The 27,413-nt window shown below is 37.5% G+C and overlaps 1 protein-coding gene across 1 annotated transcript in view; it reads left to right on the forward strand.

The window, feature by feature from the left end:
• The window catches only part of LOC144959722 (uncharacterized), a 50,872-nt gene that overhangs the window by 9,863 nt on the left and 13,596 nt on the right, over positions 1-27,413 (forward strand). The window contains exons 7-19 of the mRNA XM_078892402.1: positions 373-675; positions 3,708-3,941; positions 4,569-4,652; positions 5,927-6,235; positions 6,551-6,781; positions 8,542-8,625; positions 12,412-12,714; positions 14,479-14,709; positions 17,047-17,130; positions 18,436-18,774; positions 19,471-19,674; positions 20,639-20,719; positions 21,755-21,924. Of these exons, the coding sequence (XP_078748528.1) occupies positions 373-675; positions 3,708-3,941; positions 4,569-4,652; positions 5,927-6,235; positions 6,551-6,781; positions 8,542-8,625; positions 12,412-12,714; positions 14,479-14,709; positions 17,047-17,130; positions 18,436-18,774; positions 19,471-19,674; positions 20,639-20,719; positions 21,755-21,924 (2,657 nt within the window). The remainder of the gene's footprint in view (positions 1-372; positions 676-3,707; positions 3,942-4,568; positions 4,653-5,926; positions 6,236-6,550; positions 6,782-8,541; positions 8,626-12,411; positions 12,715-14,478; positions 14,710-17,046; positions 17,131-18,435; positions 18,775-19,470; positions 19,675-20,638; positions 20,720-21,754; positions 21,925-27,413) is intronic.

Genomic DNA, 27,413 nt, shown 5'->3' on the forward strand with positions numbered 1-27,413 from the left:
ACGTAGATATTTGAAAAGATGCTAATATTTCCACAAATTATTTTTTTGTAAAAACAAACATGGTGAACTAATGACTGTTGGCAAAGAATAAAGTGTGATAAACATCGCAATAAACACGATTCTTTTTCATGTGAAGTTTTGATCTCTTGTAAAAATTGATTTATGCATTATGTATAATCAATACTACAAAAAAGCCTCAGGGTATCTATGGACTTGCGTTTGTTCTGCATTCTATTGTAAATATCTTTTTTTTAATTATCTTTCTTTTACCAAAGATATTTTATTTTACTTTAAAATCTTTATCTTTCTAAAAAAGTCCTATTTTGAGTTATGATGATATCATGATATATCTTGCCATTTCTTAATCAACAGATGGACCAGGAGATGTAAATATTGGAGTTGATGAGAAAAGAACAAATTGGTCTGTGGCAATGATTTACTGCGAGGTTTTCCTATCTCAGATTAGACCGGGGTATCTCTTAGATCTCTATGTCATGGGAGAAGGCAAACAAACTGTTTTTGAATTACAAGGTGGTCAAGGGGATGACTTTAGGAGACAGGTCTACAAATTTAATGTCGCCAACAAGAGGGGTAACCTGACAGCAGAATGTGTGGCGAACAACAGTGCGAATCCTGAAATTATGAATAGCGCCAAGATGACTTACGAGATTGAGGGTAATTATATTTATAGCGCTATTAACGATACAGTTACAATGTGACCTTCATCACCATTATCATCATCAGTCGTCGTTTTCATAGTTTCATCATCTTCAACATTACCATCATCGACCTGGTAGTCGTCGTCGTCACCATCATCATCATCATCATCATTGCCATCAACATTTTTATACTTAGCGACACTTAGCGATAATGTTCAGCAATGTAAGACCAGCAATGTTATATGGACTAGAGACAGCAGCTACAACAAATAAACAAGATAAAGAAGTTGAGGTGGCAGAAATGAGGATGTTGAGATGGTCACTTGGCTGGACAAGAAAAGATAAAGTGAGAAATGAACGAATTCGAAGATCGTGTAAAGAGACGAAAGAGGGAGTACGTGGGAAGGAAAGTGTTGGACTTACAAATAGCGGGAAAGAGGAAAAAGGGACGCCCAAAGACTAGATGGTGGGATAAGGTAAAGGATGATATGAAAGAACTGGGCCTGGACGAAGATGATACGTTCAACCGAGATGCACGGAGAAGTGAAATTCATTATGACAACCCTGCAAAATACTGGATAAGCTCAAAAATGAGGAACCGATTACTTCCAGCACATATTCTTATAGATCCTATTCGCTGACCCCCAATTTGTTCCCTATCAGACAGCTCCTCATCATGAAAACTATTCCACAGCTGATCAGACTCTTAGATTAAAACTATACGTTCCGATATCTATACTTGACTTTTGTGAACAGAGCGTTAGACTGTTCGTCTATATTGTTACTGTGAATGACATAATCAGTCGGATGGTGAAAAGATTTGAACTGAGATAATATTACCAAGTTTAGCTAGAAGGTCAATTTGTATCAAAAATGTGTTCTTCTCATAAATGATTAAACCAACCCTTTTTGTACATCTTCGGGAAATATCAAAGCTTAATTTCACTTCTAAATAGTATGAAAAAGTATGACATTTGAGAAAAGTTACTGGATACATTTGCCATTCATCTGACCATAACTTCATGAAAAATAACCCAATTTACTTCAAATAAAGATTGAAATGCTCTGGTGAGCATATTCTTTCAGCCAATGCAAAAAAAATGCAAATCCAAAATTTTCACCTTCCGACTGATTATGTCATGCACTAGGTAGATTTTCAGACTACATTTTTACATAATGTTCAGCTTCTCTGTAGCAAGTTCTACTTAGCATTTGAATACTTCTATCAAATCACTCCAAACTCCCCGTGTAACTCAGCGTTTCTAATTGTTAGTTTCCGTAATCCTTCTTTGTAGAACAAATGCTTTATCCAGGGAATATGTTTCGTCGCTCTTCTTTATACTTTCTCTATCATCTAACTGTGTTGCTTGGTGGCTGTACAGAGCTGAAATAGTCCAGATGGGTCCTTCCTAGTGATTTGTAGAGTAGAAAGGAACATTTCTACACTGAGACAGAAGAATATACGCCTGATTAAGGGAAACGTAAACGTTGTTTTCTTTACTTTTTCACAGATCTTTTTATCAAAGTTCATATTACTTGCTATCGTTACACCAATACCTTTTTCATTATCCACCTACCTCACGCTGTTTCCCATTAATTATTAGCTGAAATTGGATTATCATGAAAATCATCACCAGCGTCATCATCATCATCATCATCATCATCATCATCATCATCATCATCATCATCATCATCATCCCCAATCCTGTACATCTTATACACCAACGGCTGCAAACAATCATTTGAAAATTGTTTTATAGTGAAATATGCAGATGATACTGCTATTCTTGGCTTATTGAAAGATAAAATTACCGAAAAGAATTATTTCAAACAAATTAGTATATTCACCGATTTGTGTAAACAAAATCAGCTTGAATTAAATGTTGAAAAAAAGAAAGAACAGGTGTTTGGTGTAAAAAATAAAAACGACTTAAAGTGTGTGACTATCGGTAAAGATTATGTTGAGATTATGTTGATTTTAGATATTCAGGAATAACCATTGATAGTTCCCTCAAATTCTCTCGACATATCAATATAATATCTAGAAAGTTGCCCAAATACTAAGTAAATTGAAAACATTTCAAGTAGGGATGAAAACCATGTTAAGAGTTTATGACTCATTGATTAAAAGTGCAATTGCGTTTGGCTGCACCATATGGTTTGGCGGATGCCGACTTAAAGATAAATCAAAATTCTCAAGATCTATCAAAGAGGCATCAAAAATAATAAACCATCCTCTTGATGGAGGAGAAAGCATTCGTGGTAAAGCAATAGAAAGGAAAGCTTTCTCAATTACTTACAATAAAAAACATATTTTATACCATGAATTTAGTCTTTTACCATCTGGGAGAAGGTTTTGTCAGATTAAATGTAGAACTAACAAGTATAAATCAACGTTCGTTCCATCAGCAATAAAAATGTTGAATATTTCATATGGTACAGCAAAACCAAGGATTGATGCGTTGACTGATTGACTGATTAATTTATATAATGTTAGATTAATCGACCAATTGATAATGATGAAAATATTTTGTGTCGAATTGCCACAATTATAACAAATTGAAAACGAAATGAATATGTTTACGTTGTGTATAGCGCACGCGTGGAAGAAAGAGAGGAATAGATAGAGAGAGAGAGAGAGAGAGAGAGAGAGAGAGAGGGGGAGATAGAGAGAGAGATAGAAAATAAGTAGGAGTGAAATATCTGTTCAATGTTATAGTTATCATATAACGTTATAACAAGTGTAACTAAATGACAAATTGCCATATTTATGAACAATAAATAATAATAATAATAATTATTATTATTATTATTATTATTATTATTATTATTATTATTATTATTATTATTATTGTTATTATTATTATTATATTATTATTATCATTATAATCATCATCATCATCATCATCATCATCATCATCATTAACATTACAGTCAAAACACCATTCGATTGTCATGTTTGTTGCATCCCAATCCTCAATACAACCAAGAGCTACGGAGTCCATTTAAGACTGTTTTGATTTGAAATAATCCCGCTTTCATTTGCAGAACGTCCAGTTGCTAAAATCACCAACTGCCCGACATATGATACCATTAAGTCAGGAGCGGAAGTGTGGATTGCGGCAGGAGGGCCAAACGATCCACTTGCATGTAACTGCACTATGACATATGCAGGAAATCCTCAGAAAACATCAACGGCACAGTGGATTGATGGGAAGACAGGAAAATTAATCCGTGAAGGAAACCCTGTTGCTGAGCTCAACTACCTCAGGCTTTCAGGAGGTAAAGACTTGGCTACTTATAAAATTGAAACGGGCAACAATACCCCAAAAACACACGAAAAAGAAGAAACGATACGAAGGAATAATGATAATAATAATAATAAAAAACAATAATGATAATGATAATAATAATAATAATAATAATAATAATAATAATAATAATAATAATAATAATAATAATAATAATAATAGTAATAATAGTAATAATAACAATAATAATAATAATAATAATAATAATAATAATAATAATAATAATAATAATAATAATAATAATAATAATAATAATAATAATAGTGTTTTCTTGGGTATAAATAAAGAAAAGAAAAGTAAAGAAAAATAGAGTAAATGTTTAAGCTTAAAAATATCAAAACCTATTCTTCATCCTCCTCCTTCTCTTCCTCCTTCTCTTCCTCCTCCTCCTCTTTCTCCTCCTCTTCTTCCTCCTCCCCTTCCTCCTCCTCCTAATCATCATCACCATCATCATGATCATCATCAACAACAACAACATTATCATCTTCAACATCATCAGTATCATCATCATCATCATCATCATCATCATCATCATCATCATCATCGTTATATTACTAGTATAATTCATGGAAAAGTAATAAGTGTTATATTTTGTCAGAAAAATCCAAGACTTTCAAATGCCAGGCCACTAATCAAGCTGGAGTCTCTGAAAACACAACTAGTTTTGAAGTCAAGTATGCCTGTAAGTAGAAAACGGTAGGGGCTGCCTGACGCCGATGATCGTGAAAATACTTACGAAAGAGTGAAAATGGAGAGGCTTCGTATGGGAACAAAACAGACAATGGACGTTTCGGGTACACACCCTTCGTCGGCACAACAATACATTAATTAACGTGGAAACGATACGAGTTATTTTGCATTTTATTTTATCTTATATGTTTTCCACGTTAATTTGTGTATGGTTGTGCTGACGAAGGGTTTGTACCCGAAACGTTCATTGTCTGTTTTGTTCCCATGCGAAGCCTCTCCATTTTCACTCTTTCGTTAGTATGCCTGTAAGCATGTTTTGTGAAATCCTTTCAGTTGGCGAAATTGGTTGAGTTTTAAAGTCACAAACAAACTAACAAGTTTTAAGCTGAAATTGTTATCAACAGAGATTAACAAACATAGCACATAGTTTTTTTGGGGGGAAAGAGGCTATTTTATTTTTCTTTTTTTTGCTCTTTTATATTGCTACATTCCGAATGGCAACTTTAAACAGTCTTATCTGTTTTTTAAATGAAGTATTTATGTTTTCATTGTACTTGTTGTCGACTGAAGAACAGTTTTGAGCCCGAAGCGATTTTTTAAAAAATAAATAAATAAAAACATTAAAAAATGGGACAGCGTGGCTCAGCGGTACGGTCTTTGCTTCGTACCTGAAAGATACCGAGTTCAAATACCCGCTACGTTGTGTGGCCTTGAACAAGTCACCTCGCCCTAGCTCAGTTTGCGGCACGGCACTGCGGCTGACGGCTGGGTTTTTCCAGTCTTCCCTTGGAATAGACCCTAGAGACAAATTTCCCCTATGGGATGAAGGAAAGGAATTTTATTTTACTTTTTTTATGATGTTCTCTTTTAAAGCTTTTATGTTCATTTTAATACTCTTTACAATTCACAGCATCTGCCAGCTTACTAACCTTTTGACTGCAATAAAAGCAATGGTCAAAAGTGTGATCTTCCTCACTTATTTATTCATTAAATTTTTTATCTATTTATCTCTGGATTCATGTAGTGTCACACTATTCTCCGCTTAATAGCACAACAGGAATTGGATAAATGTTTCGATTAAGCGGAATGTGTGACTAAGCGGAGAGTTTGGATGATGAAAAAAAAACCCACCAGTTTCAGTTCACGAAGCGTGTATTCAGAGTACCCAAATCCTTGTATCTTACTTGCAGTTAATTTAAGCAAAGCTAACTCATATTATTTCTTAACAAGTGGCTCAAAACGTATCTTTTCTCTGTGTCATAACAGATGGTCCAGACAATGTGACAGTGAAAATGGACACTAACCAAACAACAAAAGAGAAAACCGTGTTTTATTGTGAGAGCCATTTGAATTCTACACAACCAGGTTTGATTCATGGATTTCAAATCCGTGAAGACAACATCGTTTACAATTCTACTAATGAAGAAAAGGACCCTGCTAAAGGCATTACCAGAGACTACTTTGTTTTTCCGACGCCCAAGGGTGTTAAAGGAAAGTTTACGGCTGAATGCAGGGCCAATAACTCCAAACATCTGTTTCTCGGGGCCGTTTCCACGATGGAATTCACCATTAAAGGTATATAAACTTGTTTTGGTTTTAACATGACCAGTGGTCAACATCGTTGGTGTTTTTGTTTTTAGTTGTTATCATCATCATGGTCGTTACAACTGGATTTGTTATGCTGATGTTTTTGTCATTATTATATTGTGATTATCACCACCGTTATCGTCATCATCATCATCGTCGTCGTCATCTTGTTGGTGATTATCATTATCATCATCGTTATAACGTCACCACCATAATCAACAATATTAAACTGTAGAAAACCATCCTGTTTATCAAGTACAACACCTTTTGTATCAGTATTTATTCCCATTCACCTTTTCACAGAGCTGCCAACTGCTGAGATTATCAACTGTCCAATCTACGAGAACGCAAAGCCTGAAGAGGAAAGGTGGATAGAGATTGGCGGACCGAACGATCCATTTGTCTGTGACTGTAACAAGACCAATCCAGGATTTCCCATATGGTCATCCAAAGCTCAGTGGGTTGATGGAAAGACAGGGGATTTACTTGAGGAGGGCAAATCCCTTGCTGAACTAAATTTCTCTAGGGAAATGGGTAAGCTTCAAATACACAATCTACCTCTGTATTACAGAAATGTGTATCTTTTTTTCTTGTGAGTGAGTTGTTGTATAAGTGATAGTGCGTTTTGTAATGAAGTTGAGCAATGCTGAGCATTGTCAGTAAAAGATGAGGGACATCTATTTAAAAAAGTATGTCGTTGCATTGTTACCTTGGCTAAGGCATTTTATACACATCGACGTGCCTGAGCATTCGTTCCTGATTACTTAATTCTATGGTTGACGGATGCAGAATGGATAACCTACAGGTGACTTGCACTTATAACATAAATAAATGTGATTAGGTATAATCTGATGAGGTAATAAGGTGTTTGGACCAGGATATTTATTTATATATCTCTCACTGCATATTATCAAGTACTCATCCATACCTAAGTCACGTGAAGCAATCTGTGTAAAGCCTCTTATCCAAGGATGCAACTCTAAGATCAAAGCTCTGTAATCGTTGTCTCTAATTAAGTCAATAAATTGCTTAACTTTGCATTATTTTTTCTATTTCAACCCTCTCCTTACCACCCAAAGGAAAATTGTCACATTCGTTACGATGAAACCGACAATTTTCTCATTCTGATTTCTCTTGTACATCACAAAATTTAAATAAATGCTTTGATTACAGCGATAAACACTAAACACTGTGTTGTAGACATCATTTTGCTGAACAACATTCTGCATAGAATGCACTTGTTACTTTTTTGGTTTGAGTAAGAGAAGTCTAATTTTGTGTTTGGTGGGTGTGAAGTTTTGGGGGAAATTCTAAAAATGGCTGGTAAGGAGAGAGTTAAAGGCCGTAATATATAGTTCCATAGTTGTAGCATCAACAAAATGGCACGATAATATAAAATGGGCTCTACTCAGTCATCTGAAGGCGTTGGATTGGACACACAATTGATGAACTAAGTGGATACAAGATTTCCTAGTTTATCATAAGGCGCTACACAACCTCTGATGTCTGGATCATTTTAGTGTTTTTGAGAATAGATCTAAGAGACAAATGTTCCATTGTGGATGAATAAATAACAATGTGAAATTGAATATAAGCTTCAATTTAATATACGTAAATACAAATACAAATCTTTTTCGTATATTAAATTGAAGCTTACATTCATTTTCACATTGTTATCTATTTCTTCGAGCTTCGAGCAGCATACATTGTGGATGAATGAGGTGACAATTGATTATCATTCCAAGATCCACGATCAGTTTAATCTTTTTTTCAAAATTCTCATTGTCATCCTTGGCTTAGATCACATGCAAGATGCCAGAACATATAGAGCATTATATTTCGACTTCAGGAACTCAGGTTGGATCCCTGGTGTTGGTACTTTATTCTTTTTGTTCCCTGAGCAAGACTTTTTTCTATATTTCTAGCGGTGTTGTATTATTTCAGATGCCTGGAAGGTCTCTGTATTGTCTTGAGATAGTCCGCTAAAATACAGCTGAATGAGTATAAGGAATATTTAAAGATTAAATGTTACCGATAATTAATATCTTAATTCTTTGCATATGGTTTACATCAAACACTAGTTATAACAAAAGACTCGAAGTGGCAACATTCCTGCCAATCTTGTTGAAAACGGTTAGGCTAGTTGTTATAACCAGATAAATAAATAATGTGAAAAATTAAGATTTGAAACCAAATCAGTCCAGCCCTGAGAAGGTTGAATTTTTATCTTCCGTTTTAAAATTCGAGCTTTTACGTCGTCCATTGATGTCCAAAATATTCTTGTATAATTTCAGAGGATTCAATGACATTCAAATGTCAAGCCAAAAACTCAGCTGGAGTATCCGAGAAGACGACTAGTTTTGAGGTCAAATATGCTTGTAAGTCACATTTTGTTGTCTCGTCACTGCTCTGTGGATCTCTGATAGAACGGGGTAGTGCGTGTATGTGGGGGGGGGGGGGGCGGTATGGAAGAGAACCAATCATATGACATCAATATCTAATGCTAGCATTTTTACTACCAATCAGCAGAATTCATAAATCTAAACATAGAATTACCACAATATTGTGATGATAGTCTTGTACCAGTATTAACTGAAAAGTCTTGACGCCTATTAACTATCTCCTATAGTATTAAACTCACCAGTTAAAAATACAGCAAAACGTGCGTAATTTGTTCTTCCATTAGTTCACCAAATTTGTTTAGGTGCTATTTCTTGATTTTGATTTATCTTATTTGAAATGATCCCTATTCCAACATATTGGTCGAAGAAATCACACTTAAAAATGCAATTAACTGTGACTGTGACTGAGCTCCTTATTTACTGAAAAGAGATGTGAACCCTTAAAATTCAAAACCGGCTGAAACATGTTTTTTGATGACATGTCTGTTGGTTACTGATAGTTCAAAGGTATTTTAAGTGCTTTACTGGAACTAACATCAATGAGCAGGCTCGCAGTGATCGTCCACAAACTGTCTCGAGCGATCAATAACAAATTGATAAGCTAAACCCAGCCAATCGTCATATAAAACAATCTGACACTTTGCAATGACTTGGAATTTCATAGGGAAGAGTTGGAAATATCGTTCGAGAAATCCTGGGTTACATAAAGTAGAAAGGTATGTGCTCGTTGGATACCGAGATTGCTCACACAAGCGAATGATAACCTTGAAAGAAGATTTTTTTAAAGTCGTAGAACACCCTCCTTTCAGTTTCGATGTAGATCCAAGTGCCTTTTTCCATTTTTTTAAGACGTAAGAGACACCTGAAGGGGGTAAATTTTGGCAGTGATGGCGAGGTACAGACGGAAGTGACTCGATGGTGTCGAAGTTTGCCACGTGAATTGTTCTTAGACGCGATGAGAACTGGTGCATTGTTGGCGGCTCTGTGTGAATGGGAACGGTGCCTATGCTAAAAGTTAAAATTATAAACGGAAAGGACATGGACTAAGCTTGGTTTTGGCACCGTGTCAATTTCATATCTATTATAGTTTTGAAAACACAAGAGCAGCGTCAAGTCTTTTCAATATACCCCTTGTATATATATATATTATATATATATATATATATATATATATATATATATATATATATATATATATATATTGGTCATGGGACGGAAGCAAGTAGCTTATTCTAGTCTATTCTTCTGTTGCATACAAACTTAGAGATTTAAATGAATAATATAGACATTTTAAATTTAAATTTCACCTCTCATCATTAATTAGGAGATCACAACAATATCAAAATCGTGCATTGTTCACACAACATTTACATTTGATTGTCTCTTGTTTTAGAGAGAGAAAAAAAACTGATAGTATACCTTTTCACAAAGGTATACTTGTTTTCCTCACTTCAAGGAAATCATATAGTGGCAAACCCGATGCGCCCAAGAAAATCTGGCAAGATTTGGAGGCAATCGCTCTTTGTTTCCCAACTTTTGGCCACTGTGTCCAAGTGGTTTTACTAAGATATAGCGTGGCAAAAAAGGCCTACAAAGATAAGGATTTCGATACTTCTTTTTCACATCCGAGGAAGTTGTATTTGTTATACTAGAATGGTCCTATATTTTGGTATGCTGTAAATAAAATACTTTACTGATGTGGCATTCGTTATAGCAACCCTGAAATATGCGGGATAAGCTGAAAGAAGAAGAGTAAAGTAAAATCCTCATCAGTTTGGCCCGCCATGAAAGTGGCGTTGAATATATATAGCCTACAATGGCAAAGTGCAGTTTTTTTGCATACAGTTCTTGTTCAACTTGGATTTAATTCTTTTGCCGCCTTTTCTGCCTATTTCGCGCTCACAAATCTTTGTGTGTGTTCAATGGGAGTGTCCATGAGTTGAGATATTTTAAAATAGCGGACGTAAAAAGAATCATTTCGAATAGAACTCTGAAGATTATGACAAGGTGTGGACGACTTGCATGTTGATGAGGGGTGAATATGAAAACTTGAAACAAGAAAACTATACCTTGAAATTCACTAAGAAAGGAAAATATGCTTTCAAATTGAATGGTTGCCGCTTCTTGGCGGCGCCCGGAAATAGATAACATTCCAGCACAACTTTTTTGAAAATGGTGGAGAAGAGAGAGTGGAGGCAATTACAATTATATGCCTAAAGATAATTAAAGAGACAAGGTGGCAAAAAGACTGGATACAATTCCTGAATATCCCTCTCCCCAAAAAAGGAGATTTGAAAAAGTGCAGTAACGATAGAATTATTGGTCTCATTAGCCACCCAAGTAAAATAGGCTACGAGGCGTGGACATTAACAGCGGAATTAGAGCGCAGAACTCATGCGGGTGCCGTATTCATAACACAGAAGCAATGGAGACGTACTGGAAGAAGTGCAAGATCGTGCAGGACGACAGGAACCTCTCATCACCCAGTTACAAGAAGGAAACTGTCATGGTTTGGCGACAGTGTGAGGCATAAAAATGTGTGCAGAACTGTGATGAAGGATACTCATGAAGCAGGAAGAAGAAGAGGACTACAAAGTAAAGTTTGAATGGACAATACCAAGGCATGGTCAGGAATGAAGATGGAGGAACTCTTGGGGAAGTCCATCCAACAAAAGAGAATAATGGCGGAAAGTGGTGAGATCTGCATCCCATATATCCTGCCGACGATACTAGATTAAGGGATTGATGATGATGAGTGATAATTTACTAAGGATGACCATCTATCTGACGGCCCAACAAATTGATAGAGCTGAAAGTCATCAACTTCCATCTTTACACTCTTGGTTAACATAATGATGACAGTTGTTAAGTTGTTGACATGTTTGGATATAAACCTAATTTATATAGCGTTTCTAAGGCTTGGACATTTTCTTTGACCCCTACTGTACTTCACTCATTCAATAATAAAGCGAAACAATGACACTTTTTACAAGTAGTCTTATAATATCCACTACTGGCTTTTTATCAGTTGTCATTTAGTGCATGATGCGGTTTACCCAAGTAAATAAAGACTACTTCAATTGAGAGCTAGAGACTTGCAATTATTGTCAACCTATGAGGTCAGGAACCAAACTTAACGATGCACAGTTCCAAATAGTCCCTTGACTTTGCTATTAGACAATACACGGATTCACTTAGTCGATCGACTTTGTAATTAGACAATATGCCTTTCGAAATGTTGATTGACTATGTTACTAGATAATACACAGTTAGTCACACGACTGTGCTATTATGCGACCTACATTTCCATGTTTAGTTACTTGACTATGTTATATGAACACAATTCCACTTATTCGCTTGACTGTGTTATTAGATGATATGCAATTCCATTTATTTGCATGACTGTGTTATAAAACTATACAGAATTGCACTAATCTTCTTTACGTTGGTATTAAACGATACACAGTCCGCTCAGTTGCTTGATTATATTATTAGACTATAAATTGCTCTACTAATTCAATTGAATATTTATTAGATGATACCTAGTCCACTAGGTTGCTTAATTGTGTTATTAGACTGTACGCAGTTCCACTTTGTCACTCGACTATCATATTAAACAATCCTCAGTACTGCTCAGATATAAAACCCGTGTATTAAAAACTGTTTTACCAGGTTAGTTGATTCCTTGACGTCTACACTATTTTGAAAATCGGTTAACACATGTTTGCATTTATTGCTCATGTTTTTAAATATTTCTCACAGCTGGCCCAGCGAGTGTTTCCATTGTCTTGGATGAAGAAAACACAACAAGGGAAAAGGCCATGTTTTATTGTGAGGTTGTAACAGCCTCTGTAAAACCGAAATGGACCACGACGTTTAAGACCAAAGAAGCGGGAACAGACACTAAATTCAGCCACCAAGACATTGTTGGACAATTCACCAGAGACTATTTTGTTTTTGAAACTGCCAAAATCAAGAATGGTAACTTTACGGCTGAATGCTCGGTGTTCAACACAAAGATTACCTCCATTAACGCTTCGTCTACCATGGAATACACAATTGGAGGTATCATTCAAAGAAAATAATATACTGCTAGAACCTGTAGCATGTAAAATATATTGAACAAAAAGAAGTATAACTGCTTCAAAGCATTTTAGTGATATTTTTCAGTCTATATGGATTTTACTTGATGTGTTAAAGTTTGAATTGTTACTTTTTTGTTGTTTATTTTGGCTGAATAAAAGCTTTGAGTCAAAATGTCCCGTGGTAAATATTTTAAAGATGGTATACTAATTTTGAAGTGGCTCAGTGCCTAACGCATTATATTGTGACCCGGAACGTCTCGGATTTGAGCTTAGCTTCGGAAACTTTCTTTTTTGTCCATGGATAAGATTATAAACCCATAATTTGCTTATTTTGGACAACAAGAGTGATTCCTCTTGCCATTTCTGGTTTGTTTAATGGTTTGTCTATTTTCCTTGATGAAATGCCCAAACGACGAAAATACTCATTTTGGTTCAATATGTTTAAGGTATACATGCTCATTAGTAATCAATAAATGATAATGTAAATCAGGGTGTTTTGAGGATAAGATAAGATATTATACACTCTAATATTTATCCACTTCTGAAATTTTACATTGGGTATTTCAATAGACTATTGAATTTCTTATAATAATTGCCTTAAGCAATAATTGATTATAAAAATGGAAATAAATTAACATGGAAGTACACCAACAAAAATCTTAACAAAACTAGACATATAAAAATCTCTCATACATCGCGATTTCATTCGACCTCTCTCTCTCTCTCTCTCTCTCTCTCTCTCTCTCTCTCTCTCTCTCTCTCTCTCTCTCTCTCTTTCTTTCTTTCTTTCCCTCTCCCTTTCTCTCTCTCTCTTTCTATCAATCTATTTATCTATCTTTCTTTATATATATATATATATTATAAAAACAAAAACCATGAAATAATAGTCCTCAACTTTTTTATAAAAGGAGCTATTTATACAATATTTCAAGTATAATTATGATCAACTTCTACAATATTGTTTCGAGCATTCGCTCTCATCAGAAGACACACACAGCTCATCTGGCCAACATGATTTTTTTAACATTTGATTTTCTTATACAAAAATAAACGTCCCCAAATTCATCAATGGTAAACAAATTGACCGGGTTACTATTTTGAAGTAATAAGTGGTCAAGGTCTTTACCAGAATAATACCTGTTGATAATGATAATAATAGTATTTATGCTGATATAACCATGACACAAAATATAATAAGCGATCACATGATAGAGATAGGTCATATGTCTGAGTCTTAATTCTTAAGTCGGTTTGCTGAACCTCTATAATGATTCCATCAAATAGTCACTGTTTGTTTAATGTCCTGTCTCTTAAGTTGAGGATAATGTAGGATTGGAGTAAAAAATTAGGTTTGGATGTACTAGACCAGCTTCTGCCATGTTCTTCCAGTATTGACGGCTCAATTAGGTTTTACAGTAGCTGTATTTAAATTTGGTCCGTTTTCCCTAAGCAAACAATTTCCTATATGTAAGCCATCATCTTAATATCATATTATTTCACAGTGAGGCAGGTGTAAAAATGGAAATTTATATAAATATTGTTTTGAAAATGCAAAGTTTGGTTTTGTCGATCTGTTTAAGATTATATTCGTTCTTTCTAATAAAATATGCCGACCTCTCCCAACTTTCTTAATTTTAGTAATAAATATGATCAGTATTATCTCCATTATCCCGACATAATACCATTATGAGCTAAATGTTTACATTTTGCAATGCAAGCACATTTTCTAATGTCCTATCTACAGAATTGCCGTCCGCCAATATCACAAACTGCCCTGTCTATGAGAACAGAGTTCCAGGAAAGACAATATGGGTCCAAGCAGAAAAAGAAGAACCAGTCGTCTGTGGTTGTAGTCTATCCAACCCAGGATTTCCCACTTACTGGTCTAGAGCTCAGTGGGTTGATGTGTCAACGGGAAAAGTCATTGAAGAAGACAAATCGGAGGCTGTATTATCCTACACCAGATCTTCCAATGGTTTGTTACAGTTGTTTATGTCGCCTTTAGCTGCCGTCAATAGTTTGATTGTGTTAATTCACTCCTGGCAGTGGTGATGATGATAATGATGATGATGATGATGATGATGATGATGATGATGATGATGATGATGATGATGATGATAAAAGACACCACCATCATTATTTTCATCATTATTATCGTAATCATCATGATCATCATCATCATCATCATCATCATCATCATCATCATCATCATCATCATCATCATCATCATCATCATCATCATCATCACCATCAGCAGTATTATCACCATCATCACCATCATCATCATCATCATCATCATCATCATCATCATCATCATCATCATCATCATCATCATCATCATCATCATTACCATCATCATTATCATCATCATCATCATCATCATCATCATCATCATCATCATCATCATCATCATCATCATCATCATCATCATCATCATCATCATTACCATCATCATCATCATCATCATCATCATCATCATCATCATCATCATCATCATCATCATCATCATCATCACATCATCATCATCATCATACCATCATCATCATCATCACCATCAGCAGTATTATCACCACCCTCATCATCATCATCATCATCATCATCATCATCATCATCATCATCATCATCATGATTATCATCATCAGCATCGTCATCATCAGCATCATCATCATCAGCATCGAAATGTATTTTTTAGATATTTATTTTAATAAAGTGAGACGATATTCATATGAGATTGTTATTCGAGGGCTTTTTCAAAAGATGTGTCTCTTAGAGCATAATTCCCTTGAAGCCAGAACGAGTCTTTTCCTTAGCATCAATTACTTTATTGCTTTCGATTGAGCGGTACTCTTTTCCTGGTCATGTCTAACCACCAATTTTTTCTGGGTTCAGTTTATTTTTTAAAAACGTGAGCTTTTGTAAACTACAATATTCGCTAAACGTGCTCAATGCGCGTTACAAAGGGGCCCTGCCAACAGCAACATATAACAGATAGACCTAGACATGACGCCTGTTAGGTGACTTTACAATGTATATGTTTGTGCGGCTATGTGGTCTAGTGGTATGACACTCGCTTTCGGATCGGAAGGTCCTGGGTTCGAGCCTCGCGCTCGGCGCATAGTCGTTGAGTCCTTGGAAAAGGCTCTTTACTCGCATTCTCTCACCGTACTCAGGTGTAAAATAAGTCCCTGGCCGTAAACAGCGTTGTCTTTGTCCGAAAAATTGTAATATCTCCTAACAGGCGTCATGTCCCGTCATACATGTTAAATGTTGCTGTTGACCATGGACCCCTTGTAAAGCGCTTTGAGCACATGTAGTGGATAGTGCGCTCTATAAACCTCATTTTTTTATATCATAGACAATGATGTTAATAATCAATTACTCATTTTATATCTGAGTACGATGAGAGAATGTTAGTAAAGAGTATTTCCAACGACTCGAGTATGCACCGAGCGAGGCCCGAACTCAGGACTTTCCGATCCGAAAGTGAGTTGCATCCCACAAGGCCAAATATCAGCATTTTAAAAGAAAGATGGAATTCTATCGTGATGGACGTGTCTGGAGTTCAAAAATATTGTATTCTTTGCATTGCGGTGTGATATATGATTTGGAGGCAACAGGTACCGAGTTCAAATCCCCTCAGCATTGTGTGACCTTGAGCAAGTTATCTCGCCTTAGTTCCCTCATGGATTATTCCAGTTTTTCTTTTGAATAGACACAAGAAAGCATCTTCCATCGGGAAAGAGAATAGAAAAGTTTAAAATCATTTATGATTTATATTTCCAGCCCTATCAATTTGTTGGCCCGTCAGATAGATGGTCATCTTTAGTAAATTATCACTCATCATCATCAATCCCTTAATTTAGTGATCGTCGGCGGGAAACACGGAATGTAGATATTACCAGTTTCCGCCATTCTTCTCTATTGTTGGCCTTCTCCAAAAGTTCTTCCATCTTCAATCCTGACCATCCCTTGATAGTGTTCATCCAAACTTTCCTTTATAGTCCTCTTCTTCTTTCACCTTCAAGGGTATCCTCCATCACAGTTCTGCACAAATCTTCATGTTCAATATTCATTTATTTAATATTTTATTTATTTACATCTATTTATTCATCAGTCGTCATCGAAAAGTCTGGTATTGTGGTTTTATTAAAGTCTGACTTATTATTATTATTATTTTTAAAAATTTGTTCAACAAATTTCATGTAAAAACCAATCAAATATGTTCCTTCATGTACAATAAAAAATCAGAGTATCTAATATTATTCTGTTAGATGAGAACTATTCACTTAGTATTTCTTTTGAAACCCAACAGAGAACACAAAGAAATTCAAGTGCCAGGCCAGTAATTCAGCTGGGATATCCACAGAATTTACCAGTTTAATGGTCTCCTACTATTGTGAGTATCAATTAGTAAATGATTTGACAGTCGCACTCACTTATAATCAATCATTTCTGCGCCGTCAGGTGCTGAAGCCAACATTAACCCTCACCTTACCAACCATAGGAAAATGGTCACATTCGTTACGATACAACCTGCAATTCTATCATTATGATTTCATTTGTTCACAAAATTAAAAAAAAATTGTTATAGCTTTAAAAACGTGCTGATCAATATCATGCATAGAATGTAGTTGTTGCTCTTTTGTTTGAGTAAGAAAAAAACTATCTTTGTGTTAGGTGGGTGTGAAATTTTTGGGAATATTCTGAAAATAGCTTGGAAGGAAAGGGTTAAGTTATTGTCAATATTCTCGATCTTTCGCTGTTTCTGTTGCTGTCTGTAGGCTGAAATCTAGGCTTTTAGCTCTCTTTGTTCAGTTCTTCTCTAGTTTTTTAGGTCTTGCGGAGTGCAGCGTAACGCTGGTGCTCGGATTAGACCGCTGGCGGCCTGCAGACATGACCGAGCCATTCCTAACGTATAAATGTTATATTTTTATATTTTATGTGGTGAAAACAAACTCAAAGGCTAAGTTTTGTTACGGATTTCCGCGTCTGTTTTGCACTTTACCAACACTGAATAATTGTTAGCTGTTATATTAAAATAAATAAAGTTAGTCAAACCCCGAGAAATATCTTAATACATCCCTAGCTGTCCATACAAACAATGGTGTCCGTTCAGTGATTGGGATGATAAGTCGTTCCACTTTAAAATTATGATTCAACTGTTCATTATGATTTGAACGCGATTTGTTTTGTCTTAATAGACAAAAGAGACATTTTTCGACTTCGTAAAAGACATTCACGGATATATATATATGTATATATATATATATATTATATATATATATATATATATATATATATATATATATATATATATCCGTGAATGTCTTTTACGAAGTCGAAAAATGTCTCTTTTGTCTATTAAGACAAAACAAATCGCGTTCAAATCATAATGAACAGTTGAATATATATATATATATATATGTATATATATATAGATATATATCCTAAACAGAAGGTTGTCACATAACCAACGTGCTGAAATTGATGGCATCTGTTTTTTGGGATTTGACGAAACAAATCTGATTTTTCTATAAAATCATCACGATTTCGAATCAATCTAATAAAACACGCAATTGTAAGTTCCTGCAAAATGTGGTGATGATTGGTCCAGTGGTTATGGGTTCTTAGTGCTACAAAAAAATAGTTTGCCGAATATTTAATAAGATGAAATAGTAACAAATTTTATTTCATTGTCCAGATGGTCCTAATCACCTGAAACTATCACTCGTGGAAACACCAAAGTTTGATAAGGACAAAGATACCCCTCCGGCCAATATAACCGTCTTCTGTGTTGTTCCTTCAAATATTAACCCTTCATCTAGTGTCAAGATCGTCGGCACCAATTTTGACGGCGTTTCAGTTGTTAATGCGAGCAAACCTGATGACACCAAAGAGGAGGCCGACAATTCAACTTACAAGTTCATCTTCCCGCCACCCCTGGACGATAAGAAACGCCCAGCAATCAACATGATACTCAAGTGTATAGCCGAAAACGATGTGAACCCAAGTCTCACTGTTGAAGATGGGATGAAGCTTGGTAAGGCCCTTTATAAAAAATAAGATGTGTAACATTACATCTAAAAAATACCATTATGTCAAAGATAAAAACAGATCCTGTGGGGTGAACAAGTCATCGAAAAGAGATTCTAAAGTTAGAAATGCGAAAACTATGAAAATTAGTGTTCGTAACTTTTAGAAACTATACTGCTCTCAATAGAATGTATAAATGTATGCCCTCATAGATTCTCCACCAAATATAGCATTTTTAGGATCCAAATCACACCAGTAAAATACTGCTCTGATGCTCTGAGACAATGCGTCTTCATAAAAATGAAATGAATTTTTTTTTAAATAATCAATCTGGTTATCACACCAGATTAAACTAGATGATTAAAATTCAGTTTTCGGTACATAAAAAAAAAGAATTCGGATTTTTAATCTTTTTGTGTTTGAAAAATTAAAAGATCACTTTCCTCAACCTACAGTTTTTAATAAAGACTATTATCACAATACAAACTAATTTTTAACATCTCCGTAGCCTTAGCATATTAACCTTTTAAGAGGATTAGTCACATTTATAAAAAAAAAGAATGTGTGCATTTATTTTAGAATATTTTTGAAATGAACACATCAACAACATACTCTAGTCAAAAACACATTTTACCAACAGTTTTATTCCTTCACCAAGGATGCAATACTTTAGATTTTCAAATTAATACTTTTATCTTTACAGAAATGCCAGTTCTGGGACTATCCGGTTGTCCTCCGCTTACCAATGGGACGCAGTATGCAGTTGAAGCCCTTAAAAAATCCGCAAGCTGTCAATGTCTCCTGAGGAATAGGGGAACACCCAAGGGGGAATTGAGATGGATAAATGCCAAAGGGGATGTTCTGTCTACAGGAAAAAATACTGCTGTTCTTAATGTTGACACTAGTGGTCTGTAAATTATTTAATAATTATAAACTTTTTAATCAAATGGTGTCATTTTTCATCGCGCGTTGTTTCAAAATGTGGAATGAAATGTGCCCCACCGTCTCAAAACGGTATTATGTCGAAACGAACCATATGCTTAAGAGCCGAAGTAAATGTTAAACTGGTCAAAAATATAAATTGTTGGCATTAACACCCTAAAATATGGTATCCATTCCCCTCAATAAAAATACACACTTAACACAAGTCTGATATTTCTGGTTCTAATTCAATTTTCAACATCTTAACTATCCCGACTTAACACCGTTTTGAGGCGAAGGGTCACAAATAGTCTCGGCGACAGCCTGAATTTTTTTCCAACAAACAGGAATAAATTATCTGAATGTCAAGAAAATGGCTTTGTTTCTCTTTCGATACAAAAATGCTAAAAATTTCCCCCGAAAGACTTAAAATCGTAGGAAAAAGCTTGGCTCAGACAGTCAATTACTTGGAATTGAAGAAAAAAAACAGACTTGATTTTGAATTATTTCATATCCACCAAATGTAGTGGTATATATAACAAGGCATAACCCTTTCTTCCGTGTTAAATCCACCAAATGTAGTGTTATATATAACAAGGCATAACCCTTTCTTTCATGTTAAATCCACCAAATGTAGTGTTATATATAACAAGGCATAACCCTTTCTTCCGTGTTAAATCCACCAAATGTAGTGTTATATATAACAAGACATAATCCTTTCTTCCATGTTAAAAATTTGAGAATGTGCTTTTCAAACAGTGCCAGGCAAAAGAGAAAAAAAAACACACGTAACTAACATCCAATTAATATGCCAATTTTTCTGCCTTGTTTCACACACACACACACACATACACACACACACACAAACACACACACACTCACACATTTCATATATTTGTCCTACTTCCTAATCCGCAATTTGTCACTGTCACGTGTTATTTTTTTTACAGATCACGACAGTACGTTCACATGCCAGGCCCTCACGTTGTGGTCTGTGGTCGAGGAAATTCCTTTCACGCCACAATTCAAAGGTACCTATAATCAAACATAATTATATATATATATATATATATATATATATATATATATATATATATATTGAATCGTGTTGGATACAAATATGGTACGAAAAGTGCTCGACATGTAGCAATGGAGCGAATTATTATTTTGATATTTACCACAATGTTGGAGTCAGTCTGCATCGATGTTTCAGGCCTTTTCAACCATCGTCAGGACTGTGTGTTACATGAGTTTGGTTTGTTGTGTGTTGTTGCTTGTTGAAGTGGTTATATATATATATATATATATATATATATATATATATATATATATATATATATATATATATATATAACTTTCTCAGTGCGACAAAATCAAACCCAACTTCTTTCAAATCTCAGTCCACCATTCATCTCAATATCTCTTAAAATCTTCCAACCCTTCTTCTTACATTCTAGTACCACAATATAGAGCCTGTTCTATTTTTGAGCAATTATATAGCGCAATATCCACTAAACGTGCTCAAAGTGATATACAAGGAGTCCCTGGCCAACAGCAACACTTAACACGTAGGACGGGACATGACGCCTGTTAGGCGATATTACAATTTTTTCAGACAGAGACAATGCTGTTAACGGCCAGGTACTCATTTTACACCCGAGTACGGTGAGAGAATGTGAGTGAAGAGCCTTTTCCAAGGACTCAACTATGCGCAAATCCTATTCTATTGCTTTTGCTGCGTGTAATGCATCGCATAAATCTGTTATTTTTTACCACCCGGGCACTTATCCCACACATCAATGCGATTTTGTTTAGAATATACTTTGTAATGGATGGGCATTCTATCCATGGTATTGCACTCAAATAAACAGTTTGTTTTATATTTTAAAAGGATAATTTCAAGATCTATTGTATCAATTTCTCATAAGGGCTATCTTACTTTAACATCCAGTACCACCTGATAATCCTCCGAACTCAACTCAACAGTTTGATTTAATTTTAAAAGGATAATTTCAAGCTCTATTGAATCAATGGCTCATAAGGACTACCTTTACTTTACCATCCAGTACCACCTGATAATCCTCCGACCATTGAGGTGACCATTGGAGACAAGGTCACGAAAATCGCAGACGGTGACACCGTGGAGATTGACACAGGAGATTGGCTGTACGTCAAGTGTAACGTGGATGGGGGTATACCAGTTGTCAGTAAAGTCACTCTGTCATATGGATCAGAGGTTTGTGAATTACAATAAAACCTCAAAATAAGACCCCCCCCCCCCTTCCCCTCTTGCCTATTTTTCAGCCATCATTAATACCAAATGAGCGGCTTATTTAAAAAGTTCACATTTTCTCCAACTACACATTATAATACGGTACTGCTCTTCATAACTCTCTTTGTAATAAATGTCTAGTTCTGGAGTTTAAATCAAGTAAATATTATCCCAAAAAAATCTTGTGTTGGGTAGACTTGGTAAGATCAGCAATGTGTTTAGCCATTTCCGAGGAAATTAGATCAAAATCATTTTTTTCTAACCTTTTGAAATCCCTTTGTTGTAGTCTGAGATTCATTAGAAGGCGAGAGATAGTCGAGTGGGTAAGGCCATTGGACTGTTCAATTACAGTATTTTGCTTTTGCTTTGAGCAAGAAATTTTTCCCTATTCCTGATTTTTTGACGCTGCACTTTGATGCCTGGATTAGATGAGTCGATTGTATTATAGAATACGAAAAAAGCCAACAATTCGTGGGCTGAGGGTTATCTGATTCTATATATAATATCCACTTTTGGAAAATTTTGAGATATTACATGTTACAATCAAGATTTCAAACGGCTTTATCTGACAAAAAATTGGTTCAGATCGGATAATTGACGCATAAACTATGTTTAAAAGAGTGGTTGAAGTTGATATATAGTTGTCAACAACAAAAAATAAACTTTATCCCTCTCCTTACCAACTATAGGAAAATCGTCACATTCGTTACGATACAACCAACGTTTTTCTTATTTCAATTTCTTTTGTACATCATAAAATTTAAAGAAAATGAACAGTGTTGTGTAGAGCATGTTTTGCTAAAGAAATAATTTATCGCAAGAACTTTACTGCTATTGTGTTTGAGTGATAAAAAATATATAAAATATATATATTTTTGAGTTAGTTGGGTGTGAAGTTTTGGGGGAAATCCTGAAAATGGCTTGTAAGGGGAAGGTTAAATCAATTTTTCTCAATTTGAACAAATATGGAGATAGAACCATAACCTACGAATTCCCTTTAGGATAAATAAAACATTCTGATTTTTTTTCGATCACAATATATTCTCCTCCAAGAAGTGTGTTTGATCACATAAGGGGTACCCATGGTCCCCAAGGGATAATTAATGTTGATCTACATTAAAATTATAGGGAATGAGATTAGCGGAAGAGAGTAGCGTCCCTTGATTGGACGTCACCCATAGTCTGCAGCAGCTTCTTATGGTTCACACTATTATGTTATGACGATCGACCCAATCAGCAAAGTCCGGTCTGCATTCGTGCACCGTCGCGAACCCGCCTGGTAGCATCGTCACAACACACCTTTCGACTAGATGCTCGGCCGTTTCGGGTTCTTGCCCACAGCGTGGACATATTGGACAGGAAGTTAGACCCCACTGATGTAACGTACCGGCCGTTAGGCAGCTCCTCGACCGAAGCCGATTCGCAGCTACCCAGTGTCTCCTCTTACTGGTATCAAAGCCTGGCAACTTCTCACCAAGCTTAGAGGAGTGTAGGTCCCCGCCCCCACGAGGGATTGAATTCGTCCAAACCGACTTCCATCCCGTATGTGCAGCTCTGTCCGTAGTCAGGGATTCTGCGTACAAGGGTTGCCGGGACTTATTTCGGCTCGAAACGGGGGCACCGTTCATTATGCGCATGAGAGGGGTATCCCCATTCCCTCTCTCTTTGATCTTACTTTGCCAGTTTCCCGTAATGGTCTCCCTCCGGACATCGGGGGGCTGGATCGCCGCCATTATCGGGCCCCATTCTCTAGGGGTTGCTGCTAGCGTTCCCGACACTATGTGCATCGACTTGCGAAGTTTTACATCCACCTTCTCAACGTTTCTGCTTCTACCCCACACTGGAGCGCAATACTCCGCGGTGGAATAGCATAGTGCCAGGGCGGATGTTCTCAGGAGCGCTTGGCTAGCGCCCCAAGTCGATCCCGCCAGCTTCCTCAGAAGATTATTCCGCTTCTCTATCTTCCGGGCAACCCCTTCGAGATGGACCCGATAGGTAAGGCTGCGATCCAACGTCACCCCTAAATATTTTGGACGCGGCTCATATGGGAGTGGCTGGTCCCCGACTAGGACATTCAGTTTACGGGTGTGCCAACCACTGCATAAGTGAAATGCAGTGGCCACGGTTTTTGAAGTGTTCATCTTCAGGTACCACTTGTCAAAGTAGGATTTGAGTCTGGTGACGTCCTCGCTGAGTACGCTCTCGAGACGGGTCCTCACTTTACTCTGAGTAACGAGTGCCCAGTCGTCTGCGTATCCAGCCTCAGGGAGGAAGTGTTCGGCATATCGCTAATGTAAACGTTAAACAACATTGGCGCAAGTACCGACCCCTGAGGGACCCCATTCTTCAATTTCCTTACTTTGCTCGTGACGTCTCCCAGCGCGACGTGGAATTGCCTTTCCCCTAAGATCGAAGAGAACAACTTCAAGGTCTTTTTGCACCTTATGATTTTTGCAAGTTTGAGCATTAACCCATCGCACTAGACCGTATCGTACGCCGCTGATAGGTCTATAAACACAGCACCTGTTTGCTGTTTTCTCTCGAACCCGTGCTCAATATGCTCTGTAAGGGCAATGACCTGCTCCGTGGTGCACCTCCCTTCCCTGAAGCCTGCCTGCTCAGGTGGCAGGGCAGCGTCTAGGACCGGCCCCCATCGGTTTAATAGAACACGCTCCAACAATTTGTAAAGACAGCTCAGCAGCGATATGGGTCTGTAACTGTCTGCCTCCTTCGCCGGCTTCCCTGGCTTCAGGATGGCAACTATCTTCGCATGCTTCCACACTTGTGGAAGCTTTCCTTTTGCAAGGATGTCAGACATTGCCTCTGCTAGCCAGGCCCGTGCCCTGGGGCCCAGATGCGTCACCATATCGGGATATACACCATCTATCCCTGCTGCTTTGCCGTTCTTCACTTCGCTAATGGCTGCACCCACTTCTCGGGGACTGAACGGGGCCGTCCAGTCCGATTCCTCCGCAGGTAGCGAGTCCAAAATCGTACGGTACGCCTTGCGGACACCGCGCTCAAAAGCCTGATTAGGGACCCGCTTACTACGGTTCTTAATGTTCTTGGCAATTGTGTCTGCCTCGCATTCCGGTGCAGCCTTCGCGAAATTCAGATCTGGGTCCAATTTCTTTATCAAACGCCAAGCGTGGCGGCTGGAGTGTGTAAAGTCGAGACTTTCCACGGTCTCCTGCCACCGTTGCTTCCTTCCCTCTGCCAGAGACTGAAGTAGTCTATCGGCTGCGAGCTGGGACTGGGTCTGCTGGTACTCTCGGTACAGCTCTTCCGACTCTGCTGTCCAGCAAGGGGTGTAGAATTTCCGTTTGCCCCGTGGAATAGAGCGTTGAGCGCTCTTAACCAGTAGCCTACTGAATCTGGTTATATTCTTGGACTTGGGAGGAATGGCAGGGCAGACCTGCTCGATATAGGAACTGAATTCCTCCCAGTCAGCCTTCCTGAAATTCCATCTGCAAAGTGGGAGAGACTGCACCCTCGGTATTGTCACCCCAGCTGTGACAAGAACCGGCCTATGCTGGCTATGCGGAAAGTCCCCGAGGACTGTCCGCTTCACCTGCAGCGGTTCACCGTTCGCGCCTTTCGTTACGAGGGTGAGGTCTGGAGTATACTCCTTCTTATGGCGGGTACCCCGGAAGGTACCCTTGGCTGTAGGATCGTACACTAGGTGTAGATCATTACAGTCCATCCATGAGCGGAGTTGTCTTCCTGCCTCGTTGCAGTCTCGGTAGCCCCATTCGTGATGGTGGCTATTAAAGTCTCCCAGACAGATGGAAGGATGGCTGACCACCGGTACCGGTGGTGTGGTCCAAGTCGCTCTAGGTGGTTTGTAAATATTATGCAAACACAGTCCACCTACTTCCACGGAAATTCGGTTCACCCCATTGCTGTCCGTTACGCTCTCAATGACCCTTACCTTCGATGGCTCTTTAGCGTAAACGCTAACCCCTCCGTTGAGCCTCGAAGTGTCCTCGCGTTGGACCACCGTATAGCCTGGGATCTGGAATCGGGAAGATTGCGCGCCTGAATAAAGGTGGGTCTCCTGTAACAGGAGGATATCTACGCTGCGAACGTAGCTTTTATCAATAGCTTTGATAAAAGCTCATTTTTTGCCATACTCTGGCTCTCGACGTTCAGGGACAATATGTGCGTCAGGTCGCCATCCCCGCCGTCGCATTTTCCGATCGGCAGGCCGCGAATCGATTGATGCATGGGACGTTTGCTTTTTTCTCGGACGTGCCGACGACCCTGGCGACACGAACGCGGTATTATCTGGCTAGGCGGCAGACCGCTTCGCCATTGACGGGACTGATTGGGACTCGACATAAGGATAATAGTGTGGCGCCCGGGATAGGGCTGCTATTCGGGCACCGGGTTTGGATCAAATTTAGTCACACACCGGGGCGAGCAGCTCATGTGGCTCGTTGGCTCGATACCCGGGATGGTCTCGTGACGGTTGACCGGGATTTACACCTTTGCCCTCCCGTGTGCCTCAAGCCCCCTCACCAACTGCAAGGTAAAGATCCACGAGGGGGCCCATAGTCTGCGACGTCACCGGCGGAAAAGTTATTAGAGAGAGAACGTCATGTTGGTTGTGCGCATGCGTCTCTCGTCCCCTATATGTAGAAATACCTGAAAAGAAAAATATTGTCTTGCTCATCAGTACCGTAATCTTTATTTTTTTACATTAGCCACTACTTTAGTCTACTGTTTTACCTAAAGCCATCGGTCACAAAGACAAACTATCCTAGAAGACTGTGAGCCATATTATGATGTTTTCACAATTGGTTTGGTATTTGCTGTGCCAGCTCAATCTTAGATCAACTATTTTTATTATTATTTGATTTACATATATATATATATATATATATATATATATATATATATATATATATATATATATATATATATATATATACCATATTTGACATATATTTAGTTAATTAAAGAGGAATAATCTTTATAGTTCAGTTGGTAGAGCCCTCAGTTTACTAGCGAAGGGACCGTGATCGATCCCGGGTGCAGACGAGATTTTTTTCTGACACCCCTGTCCACTCAGCAGTGATTGGACAGCTGGGTTTGTTAGATCTGGCGGTAGTACTTTGCGATAGACTAGCGCCCTATCCAAATGGTCACAAGCAATAGCTATTGTCCGTTTCACGCTATAGAAACCGGGATATACCCTGGCCCCATGTGCCTGGTGGCTCTGAAAGACTTATATTTTTTAACTTAAAGGTCAATAAAAATGTAAAGGTTATTGTTTTGTAACTTCTCAAAAACTGGAACAAAAAGTCAAATTCGTATTTTGGACGATTTTTGAAGCTATTTAATCAAAAGCTTAAGTTAGGTAATCAGTTAGTTTGACTTGAAGGGTGAGGAATAAGAAAAAAATTTCTGACAGCACGCGGGATTTGACAACGATTCCCTTGTATATAAAG

This window comes from Berghia stephanieae, chromosome 14 (assembly GCF_034508935.2).
Source record: "Berghia stephanieae isolate SIO BIC M18660-M18661 chromosome 14, UCSD_Bste_1.3, whole genome shotgun sequence".
Taxonomy (NCBI): domain Eukaryota; kingdom Metazoa; phylum Mollusca; class Gastropoda; order Nudibranchia; family Aeolidiidae; genus Berghia; species Berghia stephanieae.